At 29.9% G+C, this 18,544-nt stretch overlaps 2 protein-coding genes across 9 annotated transcripts in view; both read right to left on the bottom strand.

Moving 5' to 3' along the window:
* Nucleotides 1-332: 332 nt before the first annotated feature.
* The window catches only part of LOC105107467 (DEAD-box ATP-dependent RNA helicase 42-like), a 38,852-nt gene continuing 20,640 nt past the window's right edge, over nucleotides 333-18,544 (bottom strand). Inside the window, exons 2-12 of one of the 7 annotated variants that reach the window (XM_011001396.1) lie at nucleotides 15,196-15,555; nucleotides 14,974-15,041; nucleotides 9,864-10,002; nucleotides 7,969-9,338; nucleotides 7,606-7,613; nucleotides 6,793-6,891; nucleotides 6,099-6,193; nucleotides 5,779-5,892; nucleotides 3,222-3,289; nucleotides 2,982-3,046; nucleotides 333-546 (exon numbers count right to left, since the gene is read on the bottom strand). In XM_011001396.1, the coding sequence (XP_010999698.1) occupies nucleotides 518-546; nucleotides 2,982-3,046; nucleotides 3,222-3,289; nucleotides 5,779-5,892; nucleotides 6,099-6,193; nucleotides 6,793-6,891; nucleotides 7,606-7,613; nucleotides 7,969-9,317 (1,827 nt within the window). In that variant the 5' untranslated portion in view covers nucleotides 9,318-9,338; nucleotides 9,864-10,002; nucleotides 14,974-15,041; nucleotides 15,196-15,555 and the 3' untranslated portion in view covers nucleotides 333-517. Of the gene's footprint in view, nucleotides 547-2,046; nucleotides 2,097-2,803; nucleotides 3,047-3,221; nucleotides 3,297-5,778; nucleotides 5,893-6,098; nucleotides 6,194-6,792; nucleotides 6,892-7,605; nucleotides 7,614-7,968; nucleotides 9,339-9,863; nucleotides 10,003-14,973; nucleotides 15,042-15,195; nucleotides 15,556-18,544 lie in introns of those variants that run through there. The other 6 variants (XM_011001395.1, XM_011001394.1, XM_011001399.1 and 3 more) reach the window with 6 other exon arrangements.
* LOC105107466 (probable disease resistance protein At5g43730) overlaps nucleotides 842-18,544 on the bottom strand; it is a 28,166-nt gene continuing 10,463 nt past the window's right edge. The window contains exon 2 of one of the 2 annotated variants that reach the window (XM_011001393.1): nucleotides 842-1,014. The gene's annotated coding sequence lies outside the window, so the exon portion shown is untranslated. Of the gene's footprint in view, nucleotides 1,018-18,544 lie in introns of both variants that reach the window. The other variant, XM_011001392.1, reaches the window with a different exon arrangement.

Genomic DNA, 18,544 nt, shown 5'->3' with positions numbered 1-18,544 from the left:
AAGCTCGTTGACTAGCGTGAATGTTGAGATATTTACAAGCAAATGGAGATCGAGGCTATAGCTTCACAAACAGTGCAAGCTGTTTCAGCTGAGCCTGTTAAGGAAGTTGTGCATTATAGTGTTGATAAAAATAGACTAGAAAAATAACATTACAATATTACAGTCAAAGGATAAATAAAAGCACCGGTTAAAGTATACTTACGCTGATTTAATTGATTTCGCCTTGAATGTTATAGAGAATCTTGATTATCAAAACTTAGACAAAATCCACTAAGAGGAGTCCTTAAAACAAAAAATGAACTGCCATTTTTTTTTTTCTAGTTCAAAGAAAATACCATTGCCATGCACTCTACATTTTTATTAATTTTGAAATCACCACACATATATAACAAGAAAATGACACATCTTGATTATATTATCTTTCTTCTGACGAGCATATCCATACACATTATATAACCCAACAGATAAAAAAAACTACAGATGCAATCTCTAGACTTAAGTTTGTCATCGACAAAATCTATCCTGATTCCATCCTCTTCTTTAGCCCTGCAAATACAAAACATTGATTTTGAAGTAATTTTCAGAAAAAATAACATGTCACGTAATCTAAAATAAATATTTTAAAGAAATTATCCTTGTTTTAAAGATAAGTAGTTGAAAATAACAACAAAATATAATATGAGTTATGTTATTCATTAAGCAATATAAATAAATAAGTTCTACTTGATCAATATGGAATCATGCCTACAAATTGGTCATTGATTTTAATATAACCTAAGAGCACTTTAATTTAGAAGAATAAAAACAAAAACATTAAGAAACAAAATTTGAGGTGAAACTACAGAAAAAAATAAAAGGAGGATGATAAAAAGTAAAATTTGTCGACTAGAGAGTACTGATCTAGTATTTGGATGGCTATGTTCCGAAGCAAATCATGCATCTTGACAGCACTACTACCATCAATTCTTTTCAATAAGCAGACATTTTCTAGTCTATCAAGAATTGAGTTGCCATTGTCAAGTGTTGTTTGCCTGCTCATTTCATTAATTATCCCCTCCTTGATAAAAGACTCTATCAACACTCCCCTTTTAATAATATACCATTGATCAAATAATGTACAATATACAAAACATTGTTGTACTGAATCATCTAAACAATCATAATATTTGATCTTCCATGTCTCAAAAATTTGATTCTTTCAATCTCTTCAATGTAATCCTCCACTTATGTAGGTCATCCATTCCCTTCAAACTTTCTGTTAATGTAACAATTTTCAATGGCAAATCAGCACATTTCCTTGCAACATCTACAACAATTCATTCTATCGATAGAGAAAATGGTTTGTCATTTTCAAGCTTCTCTGTGAACAAAGTCCAGGATTCTTCATAAGAAAAAGTATCCACTATTATATTGTTTCTGCTATTGATTTGCTGATAAACCATTTATAATCGAGTTGTCATAATGAGCTTGGATCATTTCAATGGGATAGGAATCCCCACTACTTGTGGCTCAAAAGAGTTCCACAAATCATCTAAAATGAGATTCCATTTTTGTTTCTTCGCTAGTTCTTTTGTCAGTTTGATAGCTCTAGATAGATCACCGTCTTTACTTTAAACATCTAAATGAAGATATTTAGTAATAAGATCATGCAATTCTTCAATCTTGAAACTTGAGGCACATTCACCAAGTAAACACTATGAGAAATGTCTTATCTTTCAAGCAAATACAATGATCTGTCTGGAGCTGTCAAACTAGCAAAAGAACTAACAAAAAAACAAAAACGGATTCTCATTTTAGATGATTTGTGGAACTCTTTTAAGCCACAAGTAGTGGGGATTCCTATCCCATTGAAATGATCCAAGCTCATTATGACAACTCGATTATAAATGGTTTATCAGCAAATCAATAGCAGAAACAATATAATAGTGGATACTTTTTCTTATGAAGAATCCTGGACTTTGTTCACAGAGAAGCTTGAAAATGACAAACCATTTTCTCTATCGATAAAATGAATTGTTGTAGATGTTGCAAGAAAATGTGCTGATTTGCCATTGAAAATTGTTACATTAACAGAAAGTTTGAAGGGAATGGATGACCTACATAAGTGGAGGATTACATTGAAGAGATTGAAAGAATCAAATTTTTGAGACATGGAAGATCAAATATTATGATTGTTTAGATGATTCAGTACAACAATGTTTTGTATATTGTACATTATTTGATCAATGGTATATTATTAAAAGGGGAGTGTTGATAGAGTCTTTTATCAAGGAGGGGATAATTAATGAAATGAGCAGGCAAACAACACTTGACAATGGCAACTCAATTCTTGATAGACTAGAAAATGTCTGCTTATTGGAAAGAATTGATGGTAGTAGTGCTGTCAAGATGCATGATTTGCTTCGGAACATAGTCATCCAAATACTAGATCAGTACTCTCTAGTCGACAAATTTTACTTTTTATCATCCTCCTTTTATTTTTTTCTATAGTTTCACCTCAAATTTTGTTTCTTAATGTTTTTGTTTTTATTCTTCTAAATTAAAGTGCTCTTAGGTTATATTAAAATCAATGACCAATTTGTAGGCATGATTCCATATTGATCAGGTAAAACTTATTTATTTATGTTGCTTAATGAATAACATAACTCATATTATAGTTTGTTTTATTTTGTTGTTATTTTCAACTACTTATCTTTAAAACAAGGATAATTTCTTTAAAATATTTATTTTAGATTACGTGGCATGTTATTTTTTCTGAAAATTACTTCAAAATCAATATTTAATTCAATATTTATTTGTATCTGCAGGACGAAAGATGAAAAAGATGATGAAATGAGAATAAACTTTGCTGATGACAAACTTAATTTAAGAGATTGCATTTGTAGTTTTTTATCAACTAGGTTATGTATTATGCATGGATATGCTCATTAGAAGAAAGATAATTCAATCAAGATGTATCATTGTCTTATTATATAGTTTACCTGGACGTGTCTGCCTGTAAAAAAAGGTTCTCCAAGTGTGTAAAAGTCGTTTTTCATCTCTCGTCCTGCAGATACAAATCAATGGTGGGGAGGTAAAATAAATAAATAAAATGGTAGCACTAAGAGTGTGGAAGAGATTGAAAATTATAGCATACATTTTTCTCACAATTTTAATTACTGTTAGCAAATAAATAACAAGCATGTTGTTTGATGGTAAAAAAGATCATACATATGGTTCACCTGCAAATTAAAAGTCGTTCTCCAAGTTCTTTATAGTTACTGTTTTGCTTAACCAATCTGGAATCAAATTGAAAGCTGAGAGAGAAAAATGGTTTAAAATAGGTATTGAGGGAAAGGAAATGAATATATGGAGGCACACAGAGTTTAGATGGAAGAGATTTTTTTTTTATGTCATAAATTGATTTAATGAGGACTCTAGGAATATTTTGTAGGTGTTTTGAGCCAAAAAAAAATAAATTGAAAATAAGTTTTTGGGTTAAAAAATAAAACATCATGTGTCCCATTAAACTTTAAAAAAAAATAATATACACTTACGCTTGTCATTGCTTGCTTGAGCCCATAGTTTTGAAACCCGACCCTGTGATTGACCCGGTCTAATGATCGAGTCACGAGTCTAATAGGTTGACCTAGGTCAACCCCCCAAAAAAAATACAATACCCACCAATTATCATGAATTAGACACAAAATGCAAAGCAGCATTTATGCATCTATAAGCAATTCGCTAGAATGACAATTGTAATTCAAGATGATTTCATATGAAATTCTACAATGTCACTGACAATCCAATTATACACTTCAGGCTTGAATATAAGGTCGCCAGTTCTACAAAGAGAATGAATTCCATTGAATATTTACTTAGTATTACTTTTTAAAATATATATTTTTGATAAATATATTAAAATAATATATATTTTTGTTTTTAAAATTTTATTTTTAATATAGCACGTTAAAATGATTTTAAAATACTAAAAAATATTAATTTAAAAAAAATAAAAAAATCACAATTTTTTTAAAAACATTTTTGAAATATAAAAATAAAAAAGCCTAAACTTCTTTCCATCTAATTTTAAAACAAAGCCCAAACAAAGGATTTGTTATTGGGATAAGCCATTATTTTTTAAAATATATTAAAATAATATATATTTTTTATTTTTTAAAATTTATTTTCAATATTATTATGTCAAAACAATAAAAAAAAACATGAAAAAATAATTTTAAATTCTTACCGAACAACATTTCAAACTTGTTTCCAAAAAATATATCTACTACTCTTAAGTTTTCATGGCTGAATTTTCCAGTGCTGACTTTTTAAGGAAAATAGAAATATGCAAAGCCTCAACAGCGCTGAAGTTAAGTAAAACAAAAAACCTTGGTGTTTATACTTCAATTCCTTTCAAATTTTAGTAATCGCGCATTTGTTGAAACTATTCATTTCGGTTCTCTATGTGATTTTGCTCTTCATCTTCATCGTTATGGCTTTTTAAAAGGCCAAAACAATGTAGTTTCATGTATTTGTATATATATATATAAAAAAAGAAAGTCGGGTCTCAATCAAGTTTACCCAGGTTGCCAGGTTCCAGGTCGACAGGGTTTAGCCGAGTCAATGCCCCGGTTCGAGTTTCAAAACTATGCTTGAGCCAAGTGCTAGACATGACCTACTAGGCCTAGCCTATTTTTTATATAATTTTGTTTTTTTTTTTCTAAAAATGATCCATTAGTTGACATTGTTCAAATAAATTTGGGATTTATGTTTTAATTAATTTATGATGATTGTTTTAATGATATTTGGTGCACTTAGTTTTTCAAGAGGTAGGTATGATTCATCCGTAATTTTTTCTTAATTTTATATAGATTAAATTTTTTTAATATTAATTTTTTTATAAGATTTTTCATATGTGCAACCTTATATTTTTTTTATTCAATAAATTTTATGTGTTTGGTTTTTATTACAAATTTTATGTATTTTTCTTTAACAAGTTTATTTTGATTAAGAAATTCATTAAACACATGAAGTTAAATTACCCTTGTTGCCAAGAAAACCAAAAAAAAATTGATTACACACACAAATAAAACTCAATTTTCTATCAAATTTATCTTAAAAAGTGTACTTATATGCAAACAATAGAGTTTACGTAGAATACTTGTATGTAGAATACTTGACTGTGTTATTCTTCTCCAACAGGAGGCAATATATAAATACAATTACTCCTAAACATTTGGAGACAAAAAAGGAAAATAAAGAGATAAACATGAAAGCAATTCGTTCCTATATATATATATATACAAGATTGATCAACTAATCATATCTCTAATATTAATTAGAGAATCAATCTAATATTGTATACAGCTCATGCATACATTATATCAGTGACTAAACTGTAATTTCTTGAAATTCATGGGAGAAATCATAATTTTTCAAAATTCAAGAACTAAACTGAAATTTTATCATCTTCCACATCTAAACAGATGTTCCAGCATTTTAACATGGTTCTTTCAATTTAATTCTTTAATTATTCACTATTTTCGATCAAACATTTCTAAGGTCTTACGCAAAACAAATCAACATACATACATACATACATACATATCAATTATTCATAATCTACCTTAAGAGTAAAACATTTGCTCAGCGCTCTACCTCAGATGACAGTTCTACTAATTGAGTAGAACATTTGCTCAATCAAACAGTGAAAACAGGATAAGGAACAGCATACAGAGAAGTAAAGAGTAAGAACATAAACTCAATGGATTATGGAAGAAAATGGCACTGTCATACCGAAGCTGCAGCACAGGTAGTCATTGTCCGTTTGACAGCCACAGGAGCAAGAGTAGGTTCCACTGCTGATGTATGTGGAAGACAGGGCTCAAGATCAATGGTTCCACCTCCTTTCTGAAATAAACAAGAAATTAGAAATAACCATGATTGAAGGCATTTCTGGACTAGGATTTTGTAGGACAAAACAACAAGCAGCAAGCAATATTCGTGAAGATGGCAACAGCAATGGTGCTATGACATCCTCAGACATCTCTGAAGGTTCTCAATGAATCGCAGAAAAATGGAGATTAAAACTACAATTGTGAAATTCTTTCCACCACCTTCACGATGCAGCAATGCTCAACACGGTAGCTACAACCAATTCCAGCTCCCCAGGCACGTGAACGAACATTATTTCTCAGCATAGAAATGTAGCCTAATGCACATATCAAAGTGAGTGTTAAAATTCCACACAAGTAAAGCATGGATGATAAGGACACACATGCAGAAAGGCAACACTAGCAAGAAAAGTTTAACCACGTACGTCATTTAAGTTTCTCATATAGCTATATACTATTATAAGAAGTATTGTCATCTTGACAATTGACAAAAGAGCACAGTTCAAGCATGTCGAGTTTTTTAAGAGCTCTAGTTATCTACTTTGGAACATGTCTTTGCATCCTTGTGATTCACTTGTGCAAACATGGATATGGATTATGCATGACTTTGATGTCAGCAAAATCGATTATACAAGGCCAATCTCAGACACCATTACAAAGTTGACTACGCTTCAACCAAAACCCAAACTACTCTAACCATCTAGGTGATATCATTGTTTTCACAAACTTCCAACATAAGAACTTTAAGAAACAACACAAATTTCATTCTGAAGTAAGATGTAGAGACACACAAGTTCAAATGGATAGCTGTCTCCAGATTTGTAACATTTACATGAATTATTTGACTGCATGATCATGATGTGAATGTGTTTAGAAATGGCAACATCATGAAGAGAGCGAGATAGAAGGGGCTTACTATCTTGTGAAGGCAACACTCTGATAGTAGCACATAACTCTTGGATGGCCGGTGGAGGAGGAGAAGCAGTGGGACGGAAGTAGCCTGTATGCATGAGAACTGCAACAAAATTGCAACATCAATATTGTTTCAGTTCACATATAAACAAATTCTACAATTGTTACTGTTCATCATATCACAGCATACCAGCGACAAGATCAGAGACATTTGTATATATGTCTCCCATAATTGTCCACCTCTTACCTGCACTTAATAAACTTAAAGACCTAAGGATGGGCATACTTATCCAATAGCTAATACCCAAACATGAAGGCATCAAACTATGGAGAGCAGAAATCCTGTAATATTAGAGCTAGCATGTCAAATAATTGCTCTTATAGAGGCCTCTTCTCTTCTAATGAAAGTTGACCATCTGACAATTCACAGTAAAAATTTGTACACATCAGAACATAAAAGGCACCCACATAACATACAACTTATCTACCAACAAATTGACCTTAAAATTTAAGAACAGCCATATCTTTCTAAAATTTGGTTTGCAGACACAAAACACACATAAACATATAGAAGGAACCAAACCCCACACAACCGATCTCATCATTCAATTCCAAACCTTCCAAAACTTTCAGATAAAGGCTAGTTAAATTCATGTAATCAAACTAATAAGAATCAGACAATGAAGAAATCCTTATTCAGACAATGTGGAAAGGTTTGAAACTTTTTAAGGAAGCTGAAGGAGATCCCTTCATGCAACCCATTGGACATAGCGCACGAATAAATTTCCAGCTTCATAAAATGGAAATGGCAGCTTACCTTGACATCTGCAAGATATAAAGGAACTTACTTATGATGAATTTAGACTATAGTTTACTATTGAATTATTAAAGTGGAATGATGCTCAATTTAACCAATCTAAGAGAACCAACATACTAAAGAATAGATGACAATGACAAATTTGGTTAAAGGTTTCAACAACAATAAGAGTAATTTTATCTTTAGAAACTATCATTGTAGGATAAATCTCAGGACACTTAGCTCCAATAATAGCAGTTTCCACTTTCATATCAAATATTTTAAAGCAAGTTTCCACACGGTAATTCTCAATAATCCAAAATCAATCATATGGATAACATATTTCCAGTTAAAACAGCAATTGAGAAGAATTGAAGAACACACCCCTCACAGTCCTGAGTATGGGACATAAAACGGGGTTCACAATTTGCCACTTGCGGGCTGTCCCTCGGCCGAAGCATCCTCTTGCGCTGCTGGACTCCATAGTTAAAAACTCCTCTTTCCCTTTCAGTTGCAATTTCACCATCTGCACATCCATCATCAGATTCTTTCCTGCACATCGTGCTGCCCTTCTCAGGTCTATCTACTTCTATGTCAGCTTCTCTTTCTTTCTTTTTATCTTTAGCTTCTTTATCAACATTTTTCCAGTTATCAAAATCTTTCTGTTTCTTTGGCTCCAAAGCTGGATTTTCCTGTTCTGAAATTCTGACAGATCCATCCACAGATTCCTTTTCAGTGTGCAAACCCTCCTTTTCAGCTCCAGTTCCTGATTCTATTTTCATGTGGTCCTTCTCCCTCTCTTTTAACCTTTCCCTGTCTTTTGACAGATCCTTCCTCTCCCACTCCCACCTCTCTCTTCCTTCACCGACTCTTCCTTCAGCACTACTGTTGCCTACTTGCATACTTCCCCTTCGGTCACTTCTTTCCTTATCTCTGTCTCCCCATTCCCGGTGCTTCAAATCTTTCCTCTTCCTATCCTTGTCTTTAAATCTATCCTCACCTTTCAATTCAACTTTATTTTCTCCAACTGCCTCATGAACTTTGGCATGATCCCTTTCCTCAATACTAACACCTTCCTTTCCAATCTCAACAGGGCCTTGGGAATTTCCACGTGATATATGCCAAGGATCCACATGTCCACCTGCAGATTCCAAATATCTCTTTCCCCTATGGTATTCTTTTGGTTCCTTCCAATTCACCTGACTACTTGCAGGACCAAAACCATCCTTTTCTATCTTCATGTCATTCTTCGGCTCAATATGAGCTTCTCTGTCATGCTTTACTTCCTTATTGTCATCCCCTCTACTCTCAAACCTCACATCCTTTTCATGTTTAACACTTTGTGAATCCCTCTTTACCTCACCATACATCTCTCTTGCATCAGTCCTTGGGTCACGGTTTTCAATCCGGTAGTCTCTGCTGTCCTTGGAATCCCTTGATTCAGTCCTTCTTTCAGGAGCAACATTCAAATGAGAATCCATGTGTGATTCATTTGAAGATGGTGGCATTTGATACATCAAATGCAAAGGTGATCTTCTATCTACATCTCGAGATTCAGTTCTGGGAATCTTAGCCACCCTAAAATCCAGACCAATCTCATGTGGCAGATGGTACTCATTTGAAACCCCTGATGTCAGCATGAGATACGAACCTGTATCTTCATGAGGAGAGAATTTCAAAGAAGAAGAATGACCACCCTCTTCATGCGATCTTTTAACAGGAGCACCACTCATACTCTATATCACCAACTTAACCTAATAAGAAATCAAAAAACAAAAAAATAATCCCCTAATAAATCGAGCATTCACCCCCCACCATCACAAAATAAGAATTAACCTTTCTTCCAACCAACCGAAACCCTCCAAATCCAAGTACAAAAAAAAAAGACTTAAACTAAAAAAAACACCAAAATGGAGTCAGCAATGGTCGATATAGACTGCTTCAAAAACTTGAAACAATAAAACTATAAATAAAATAGTACACTTAAAAAGTCAACAATCGACAATGGCAAAAAAGTTTCAAACTTTCACACTCTCACGAATCATAAACTTGAAATTGAAACTCCTCCTCTCACAAATTACAATGAGAGGAGAATAAATCAACAAGACTTTCAAAATGGACCACCTTTCTCTCTAAAAAACTTTGAATTCTAAACACAAATCTTCAATAGAGCAATCTTTTTATGGAAACCAAAAAAAAAACCCGAAACATAAACCAAACAAATTACTCAAAAACATTGAAATGGAAAAACTAAGAGAGGGTTTAGTTAGTTTCTTTACCTTTGTTGTTGCTGTTGCCTGTGTCAATTCCCTGTCTGCTTCTTTCTTTCTTTCTGCGTCTTTCTCCGCTTTTGCTCTGTTTTTTTGCTGTTCTACTGTACGCTAAGCTAGCTGAAGGTAAGCCGAATCCAACGCTTGCCTATTGGGCTCACACATATTTTATTCATTTACAGCCCGTAGAAACAAAAGTCCAATTTATAATACGAGGAATAAACAAAAGGCCCAAGAGTAGGGTCATAAATTAGCCTAGTGTACCAGGTCAATTCAAAATAGTATATTTTAAGATTTTTTAAAAAAATTAAATAATTTCGTTTTCAAAATATAAAATAAAATAAAATAATATTGAATTCTAAATTTGACATGGCCAAATACCAGATCAACAAGAAACTAGACTCATTGGTTAAGTCAGATTTATAATATTAGAAAAAATAGTTATAAATCCAGTTTAATTCATTTTTAATCAAGATGGGTTATTATTTTATCATATTCTTAGTTGAATAATGTATCAATTCTTACTTTAACTTGTTCTTACTTTCCTACAGATTAAGGTTAATTTCAATTATTATTTTTTTTGCAATGATTTATATGTGCTGATTTGAGGTTATTATTTTCTGTTTTGTTCCGTTTTTATTAAAAAAAATATTTAAATCAATTTTTTTTAAACACCGCAACCAGTTCAAACTGACAGATTTTAGTTTGGTTTTTTAGTTTTTATTTTAGAACAAATACTAGTTCAAACAAATTTGACATGATTTTTCCAGTTTGGCTTAGTTTTTGTATTTTTTCAATTTTGCTCGATTTTTTTATTTGACTCGGTTTTTTAAATTTGACTTAGTTTTTTTCTCGTTTGGCTCGATTTCTTTTCGCTTTGGTTTCGATTCTGTATTTTTAGTTTTAGACTTATAAAATTGAAATTGAACCAAACCAGTCAGTTTTTTCAAAATTTTAATTGATTTAATTAGTTTTTTTCACGGTTAGGTTTTTTTAGTTTTTTTTTTCGGTTTTCTTAGTTTAATTTATTTTTTTATATTTTTGTTACCCTGAATAATATTTTGAAATTGAATATAAAATAAGATTCGAACTTTGAAATATTTTAGTATTAGGATGAAACTAAGAAACCAATCAAATCACCCAATAATTAATTCAAATCAATAAATTATATTTTCATCATATTTATCTAATGATTTTATTTGTTTTTTGTAATTTGATGGGCTTTTTAACATTATTCATGTGGATGATAATTTCACTTTACTTGGAAGGTTTTCAATTTCATCTAAGCTGATTGTATAAGACTTTGAGTGAAGGTTCTTTGTCTCACTTTACTTTTAAAAATTTTATTTTTTATATTTTATATTATACATGTTATAGCTTTAAATCTTGGATTAATTTTGACAAATTAACTCTGAATTTGGATAGCGAGACTTAAATAAATTCAAATTAAAAAAAGAATTAATTTAGTTAAAAGCTTGGAATAACCCCATTAACCCAGGTCTTACTCAAAACTAGATAATCAACTTGTAGTATTTTTTTTTTATCAAAATAATATTATTTTAATTAAAAAAATAAAATTTACTCAAGTCGAATCTCTAATATATGACCTACCGATTCGATTTTAAAACTATGACAAATATAATTAAAAGAAGAAGAAGAAGAAGAAGAAACTCTTAACGCATCACTCCAAAATTGATCTGAAATCGATGTAGTTGAATTTTAATTAGAAATCAATGGCACTTTCATTATATCAATCCAAAAAGATACTCATTGAATTTTAATATTTGATTGGCCTTTTCAGCATTCCATACGAGTCAGCAACGCTAAGAACACCCAAGGAAAACTAACCCAGCCGAGTCAAGATCTCTACAGTTATTGTAAAGTAAACAATCGCAAAATCGGTGGCATTTTCACCCTTGTGTCTATTGGGCAAGGTTTTCTGTTGGCCCAACAAAACAAAACTAAACTGATTTTTTGTTGGATTGATCGGCCTTCTTGTATTGGGCTTGATCCATTACTATCTGGCCCAGCAAAACAAAACCTAAACTCAAAACCGAAGTCAGAGTAATTCTATTATACTCAAAAAATATAATTAGTGGTATTAGTAGGGAGTAATTTGAAAACTCAATACATAATGCCTGCCGTTTGTTCTGCCTTCTGCTCTTATTAGTAGGGAGTAATTTGAAATTGGAACCATAACAAAGTACTGATCTGTAGATATCTGCTAAGCTAGCTTGACTCGGCCTTTCCTTGTGAGCCATCCATCTGACATGTAAAGCAATCCTAGCCGTCCCTTAGAGAAACTCTGAATTAACACCCCTCCCAGCCTCAACCCGCCTTCTTTCCCGATTCCTCTTTCAATTTTGTTTTGCAGACCCATTTCCATGCTAGAACCCTAGCTTGCTACATTCCACCCCTCTTAAAAAACGTCCATGGTGAGGGTGAAGGTCACTCGTTCATTGCTAACTAATTACTTTAAAAGTTTATAATTACTTAAATATATCATAGAACTGACCTTATACCCTTTCACAAATCCAAATGTAAAAGAAGCCCTAAATATAAAATAATTTGAACTGACACCGTAATTAGTATCTGATTGCAGATCAACTCTGCAAGATGAGGTTGATAAATCCACATGGGAGTTTTTGAATCACCAGCAGAGTTTACCCTAAGTTGGCTGTGCATGAAGAAGCTCCCTTGTTCATGTTTAACCATGGAAATCTGCGCGTAACGATTTCAAGGCTGAATGCTCGGAGCGATTATTTATTTTTATTTTAAATTAATTTTGTTTATTTTAATATAATAATATAAAAAATAAATTTTAAAAAATAAAAATAAATTATTTTAATAAAACACCCATTACTCTGGATTACTTTGTGCATTTCCACAGTCATTCTAAGTTGTATAATTACCTTCCTGTTTTCAAAGTTTCAACTACAATTGGATTGACATGGAATATTCAATAGCTTGTTCCTGGAATGTATTAAAAAGTGTATGTGTTACAATAATAAATATAATTTTTAATCCATAGTTAGGTTATAATGAAATTTAAAAAAATCGATGTGAGAAGTTGTTTTTCACTTTTATTTTTTAATTAGTTAGGTCAGCCTTGCTAACATGTAAATAGTTTAGTATGTTATTTTTAGAATAAATTAGTTGTTGAAGAATTTATTAAAATATTTATTTTTCATTGTACTAATATTAAAAATAATTTTTTTAAAAATATATAAAAATATTATTTCTATGTATTTCCGGGTGAAAACATGTTAAAAAACATACACAATCACATTTCTAATTATACTTCCGAGTTCTATGATATATGAGAAACAAAATTTTAAACAAACTTAAAAACAAAATTGATTAAAAATCAAATTTAAAAATAGATAATTATTATTATCTTGATTTTTGATGATATTTTTAAATTTAAGATTATAAAAGAATGATTAAAATATATTATAATCCTTTATTTATTTACAAGTTAACAAATGACATCTTTAATCAAAATTAATTTTTAATCTTTTAATTTTAAATTATAACCCTTTTAAAATTAAATTAAATACAATGGATTAAAATTGAGTTATAATAATATTGATATTATAAATAAATTTTTAAAAAATATATTATTTTAATATATTTTTAAATAAAAAATTACTTTAAAAAATAACATGCATTAACTAACAGTAGTTTAAATCTCTTAGACACTGTCTGTGCTACTCTTAATTCATTTGCTTTTCTTCACCACCTCTTCTAAAACATTCTCCTATCTCACTTTCTTTCTAAAACACTTGGAGAACTGCTTTTTGAAGGGAAACCAAATATATCTTTTTTTGCCTCTTTTTTTTTTTCTGTTTATTGCTTGATTCTTTCAATTAAAACAGCCTTCAATTAAAACAGCATGCTGGTTATCAAATTAGTAACTAATTGGATTCGTTCTATTATTTATTAGATAAATTCAATTTATAAAAGTAAATAAAATTACAAGAAAAATCATATACTATAACGTTTAATCTCTTCCACACTTTCTGTGCTATCATTTTATTTATTTATTTATTTATTTTTCATGATCACCACCATTTCTAAACTATTTTTCTCTCTCAAATCTGTGACAATAACCTATTTTTGAAGGCAACACGTCAGGGTAAATTATATATCTTTTTTTGTTTTACTTTTTTTTTTATTGCTTGATTCTTCCAAGTAAAACATGGTTAATTAAATTAGTTACTAAGGTTGGTATTGTTTGCTTCTTATTCAATTAATATTTTTTCATAATAGGAATTCATGATCCATAAATATTTAAAGGATTTGTTATAGTTGGGTGGTCTTTCCTTGCCGATTACGATTTTGGGCTCCTCTCTCTGTATATATATCTTGCAATAAGTTGAAGTGTTTATAAAGGCAAAAAAAGGGCTGGATTCAGTTGTACTTTTATTCTATTTTTCATTACAAGTGTTAATTAATTTATTACATGTAAAAAAAGGTTACAGTCATTTTGAGCTATGCAATTACCTCCCTATTTTCAAAGTAGGGAGGTAATTGCATACTGTCTTTTCAAAACCACAATGCAAATCGCATGTGTTTTCTTTTTATTTATTTAGGTTTGATAATCTTAATTTAATTTTTAAATCAGTTTAATTAAAATATATATAGTAGAAAACTTAATTAACATGGACTATTACTCAGCAATAGCAAATCCTTTAAATATTGGTGAATAGTGATTTCTTATTATGAAAAAACTTAATTAAAAAAATCACCAATCACGGTAATTTAATAACAAGCATGCCGCTTGAAAGAATCCAGTAATTAAAAACAAAATGGAAAAAAAATATATAGTTTACATGGCCGTGCCTGCCTGCAAAAAGAGGTTCTTCAAGTGGTGTGTATAGTCACGGGTTTGCTTAAGCAAACAGGAAAGAACAAAGAGATCTAAGAGAAAAGAATGGTTTAGAAATAATAGTGAGGGAAAATAAATAAATAAAATGATAGCATAAAAAACATGGAAGAGATTAAACTCTCCGGTAAACGTTTTTCTCCCAATTTTAGCAAATAAATAGCACGCATGCTGTTTGAATCAAGTAATAAAAAATAAAAATGGTAAAAAAATATCATAAATATGGTTCACCTGCAAATGAAAAGCGGTTCTCCAAGTTCTTTAGAAGTAATGTTTTGCTTAACCAATCTGGAATCAAACTGAAAGTTAAGAGAGAAGAATGGTTTAGAAAATATGCTGAGGAAAAGGAAATGAATGAATGGAAGCACAGAGAACTTAAATGGAAGAGATTTTTGCTGCGGCTGGTGGTGAAATAATACAATAAAACAATGGAGGAACATAAATAAAAATTACTCAAGACAAGGGCACCCCTGCTGGGAAAAGGGGGGCGGCACTGCTGCGGCTGGTGGTGAAGGAAATTCGTTGCTGGGTCTGCGGGTGCTGCTTCTCCGTTGCTGTTGGTAGTCTTTCGAGGGAGAAGAAGACGCTGCCGATGGGGGAAGGAGATGCTGCTACACAGTGAAAGGGACAGTGTGTGGCTGGTCTTTGGGATCGGTAATAGAGAGGGAAGATGGTGGATGTGTTCTGTGCTGTTTATGTTTTTAGGGTTGGCGGCTGGAATCAATGGAGAAGGAGAAGGCAAACGATGGAGGTCGGTCTGGTAGAGGAAAGAGAAACGAGGGTGAGGTTATTTTTCTGAGGGGGCGACGGCTCCTGTTTTAGGGTTTTTTTTTTTTTTTTAATACATGGATCTGTATGAGATCCCTGTTCTTTTTTCTTTTTCTCTTTTTTTTTAAATGCTACCCTACGTTTATATATATATATATATATATATATATATATAATACTTGATGAGGAACAAAGTTATAAACAAACTTTAAAAAAATAATTAAATTTAATTAAAACATCAAATTTAAAAATAAATAATTATTATTATTTTGATTCTAGATTATTTTTTAAAACTGAAAATTATAAGAAAATGACATAAATATATTATAGTACTTAATTTTTTATAAATTAATAAATTATATCTTTAATCAAAATCAATCTCTAAATTTTTAATTTTAAATTATAACTTTTTTAAAAGTAAATAAATACAATAGATTAAAATTGGGTTATAATAATATTGATATTAAAAATGAATTTGAAAAAAATATTATTTTAATATATTTTTAAATAAAAAATAATATATGTTGACACAGCCGCGAACAAACAGTAGTTTAAATCTCTCAGACGCTGTCTATGCTACCATTAATTCATTTGCTTTTCCTCACCATTTTTTATAAAACATTCTCCTATCTCAGCTTTAAATTATTATTGGGTGGTATGCCTTGCCAATTACGATTTTGGGCTGCTCTCTTTGTATTATATATCTCACAATAAGTTAAAGTGTTTATAAACGCAAAAAAAGGTTTTAATACATGGATCTGTATGAGATCCCTTTTCTTTTTTCTTTTTTCTTTTTCTCTTTTTTTTTTAAATGCTACCTTACGTTAACTTTCAGTTTAAAAAAATAATCTAGAATCAAAATAATAATAATTATTTATTTTTTAATTAAATTAAAAAAAATTAAAGTTTGTTTATAACTTTGTTCCTCATTTAGTATTATATATATATATATATATATATAATACTAAATGAGGAACAAAGTTATAAACAAACTTTAATTTTTTTTAATTTAATTAAAAAATAAATAATTATTATTATTTTGATTCTAGATTATTTTTTTAAACTGAAAGTTATAAAAGAATGACATTATAGTTCTTAATTTTTATATAAATTAATAAATCATATCTTTAATCAAAATTAATCTCTCAACTTTTAATTTTAAATTATAACCTTTTTAAAAAGTAAATAAATACAATAGATTAAAATTGGGTTATAATCATATTGATATTAAAAATGAATTTGAAAAAATAAAAAAAAATATTATTTTAATATATTTTTTAATAAAAAATATTTTTAAAAATAATATATGTCGACACAGCCGCGAACAAACAGTAGTTTAAATCTCTCAGACACTGTCTATGCTACCATTAATTCGTTTGCTTTTCCTCACCATTTTTTCTAAAACGTTCTCCTATCTCAGCTTTAAATTATTGTTGGGTGGTATGCCTTGCCAATTACGATTTTGGGCTGCTCTCTCTGTATATATATCTCGCAATAAGTTAAAGTCACAATAAGTTAAAGTGTTTATAAACGCAAAAAAAGGGTTAGATTCAGTTGTATTTTTATTCTATTTTTCATTACAAGTTTTGATTAATTTGTTACATGTAAGAAAAGGGTTGGACCGCATTTTTTCAATTTATTTAATTTTTTTAAAAGCTTCAAATTATTATTTTTAATATTTTTTTATTGTTTTAATGTGCTAATATAATGATAAAGAAAAATACTTTGATATATTTTTAAATAATATTTTTTTAACAAAAAAACACCATCCATCTTAATTCTAAATACCAACTTAATAAGGTAAAAATTCACATGTTCCTATAAAAACTATTCTTTCTATTTTTTCAGAGTATAGTTGCGGTTATTTTTTAAAATATTTTTTATTTTATAATGTATTAAAATAATATTTTTTTATTTTTAAAAAATTATTTTTAATATCAACACATCAAAATTATCTAAAAACACTATAAAAATATTAATTTAAAATAAAATAAATAAAATAAAAAAATATTTTTTTTTCAAAAACAACCCAGGATTTAATAGCCAACCACAATTGTCATCATTCAATTTACAACATGTCTTTATAGATAATAGTGTCTCTATTTTTGTATGTAGATACATTTATTTTTATATTTTAAATGTGATTTAAAAAAAATATGTAATTATTTTATTTTTATTTTGAATATTTTTAGTAATTTTATATTATTTTAATATGTAGTTTCATATAAGAAATATTTTAAAAAGAAATCATTATTATAATAGAAGTATACTATTTCTTCAATTTATGCATGAATGGTGTTTTTCTTCGTACACCTTGTTTAGTTTTTTTTTTCAAAGTGAACACAGTATCACAAATGAATAATCGCCGGATTTTTAATTTAATGCATAGAAAACATTAGCCCGGAGATATTTCATCATGGTGAACCCCCAGACTATAACACTTCATTCACTATTTTCTTGCAACAATCTTGTCTTTAACGTGTATAAAACCTTAACATATCTCTTGCCCATGTTCTGCCCGCTCTTTTAAAGTGCAAAGACAATTCAGAGAGGATACCCAAAAGCACAAAAAAACTTCACCCCTGAACTTGCCCCTCTTGCGGACAATAAGAACATCAACTTGAATTTAAAAAATAAAAAATAAAGGAGGGCAACGGTTGAGAGGCATATGTTAGGGCCAGTATTTTTTTATTTTTATTTTTCTTATGAGACTTTTTTGGAACTTGCATATAGATTGACCATCTTGATGCGAGGTTCTACATCACCTATGGTGATTCAATTTTTCCTTGGTGTTTTAGAAAGTTACAACTGCTATATGCATCACAGACATGCTTCTTGTCCCTTGTCTTTTATGATTTATGATTTCACTTATTTCATTGATAATTGTATGTTTTTGGCTACTAATAAGAAGGGCTAAACTATGTCTGTCTAAGCACTTTTTTTCTGTTATTTGGATCTACTTACGTTATGATGACTTCTCTCTTTCAGAATGCTTTGTGGCAACAGAGATTTGTACACGTAGTTACAATACAGT

This window comes from Populus euphratica, unplaced genomic scaffold (genome assembly GCF_000495115.2).
Source record: "Populus euphratica unplaced genomic scaffold, PopEup_1.0 scaffold161.1, whole genome shotgun sequence".
Taxonomy (NCBI): domain Eukaryota; kingdom Viridiplantae; phylum Streptophyta; class Magnoliopsida; order Malpighiales; family Salicaceae; genus Populus; species Populus euphratica.
This window is presented reverse-complemented; position numbering and strand designations above follow the sequence as displayed.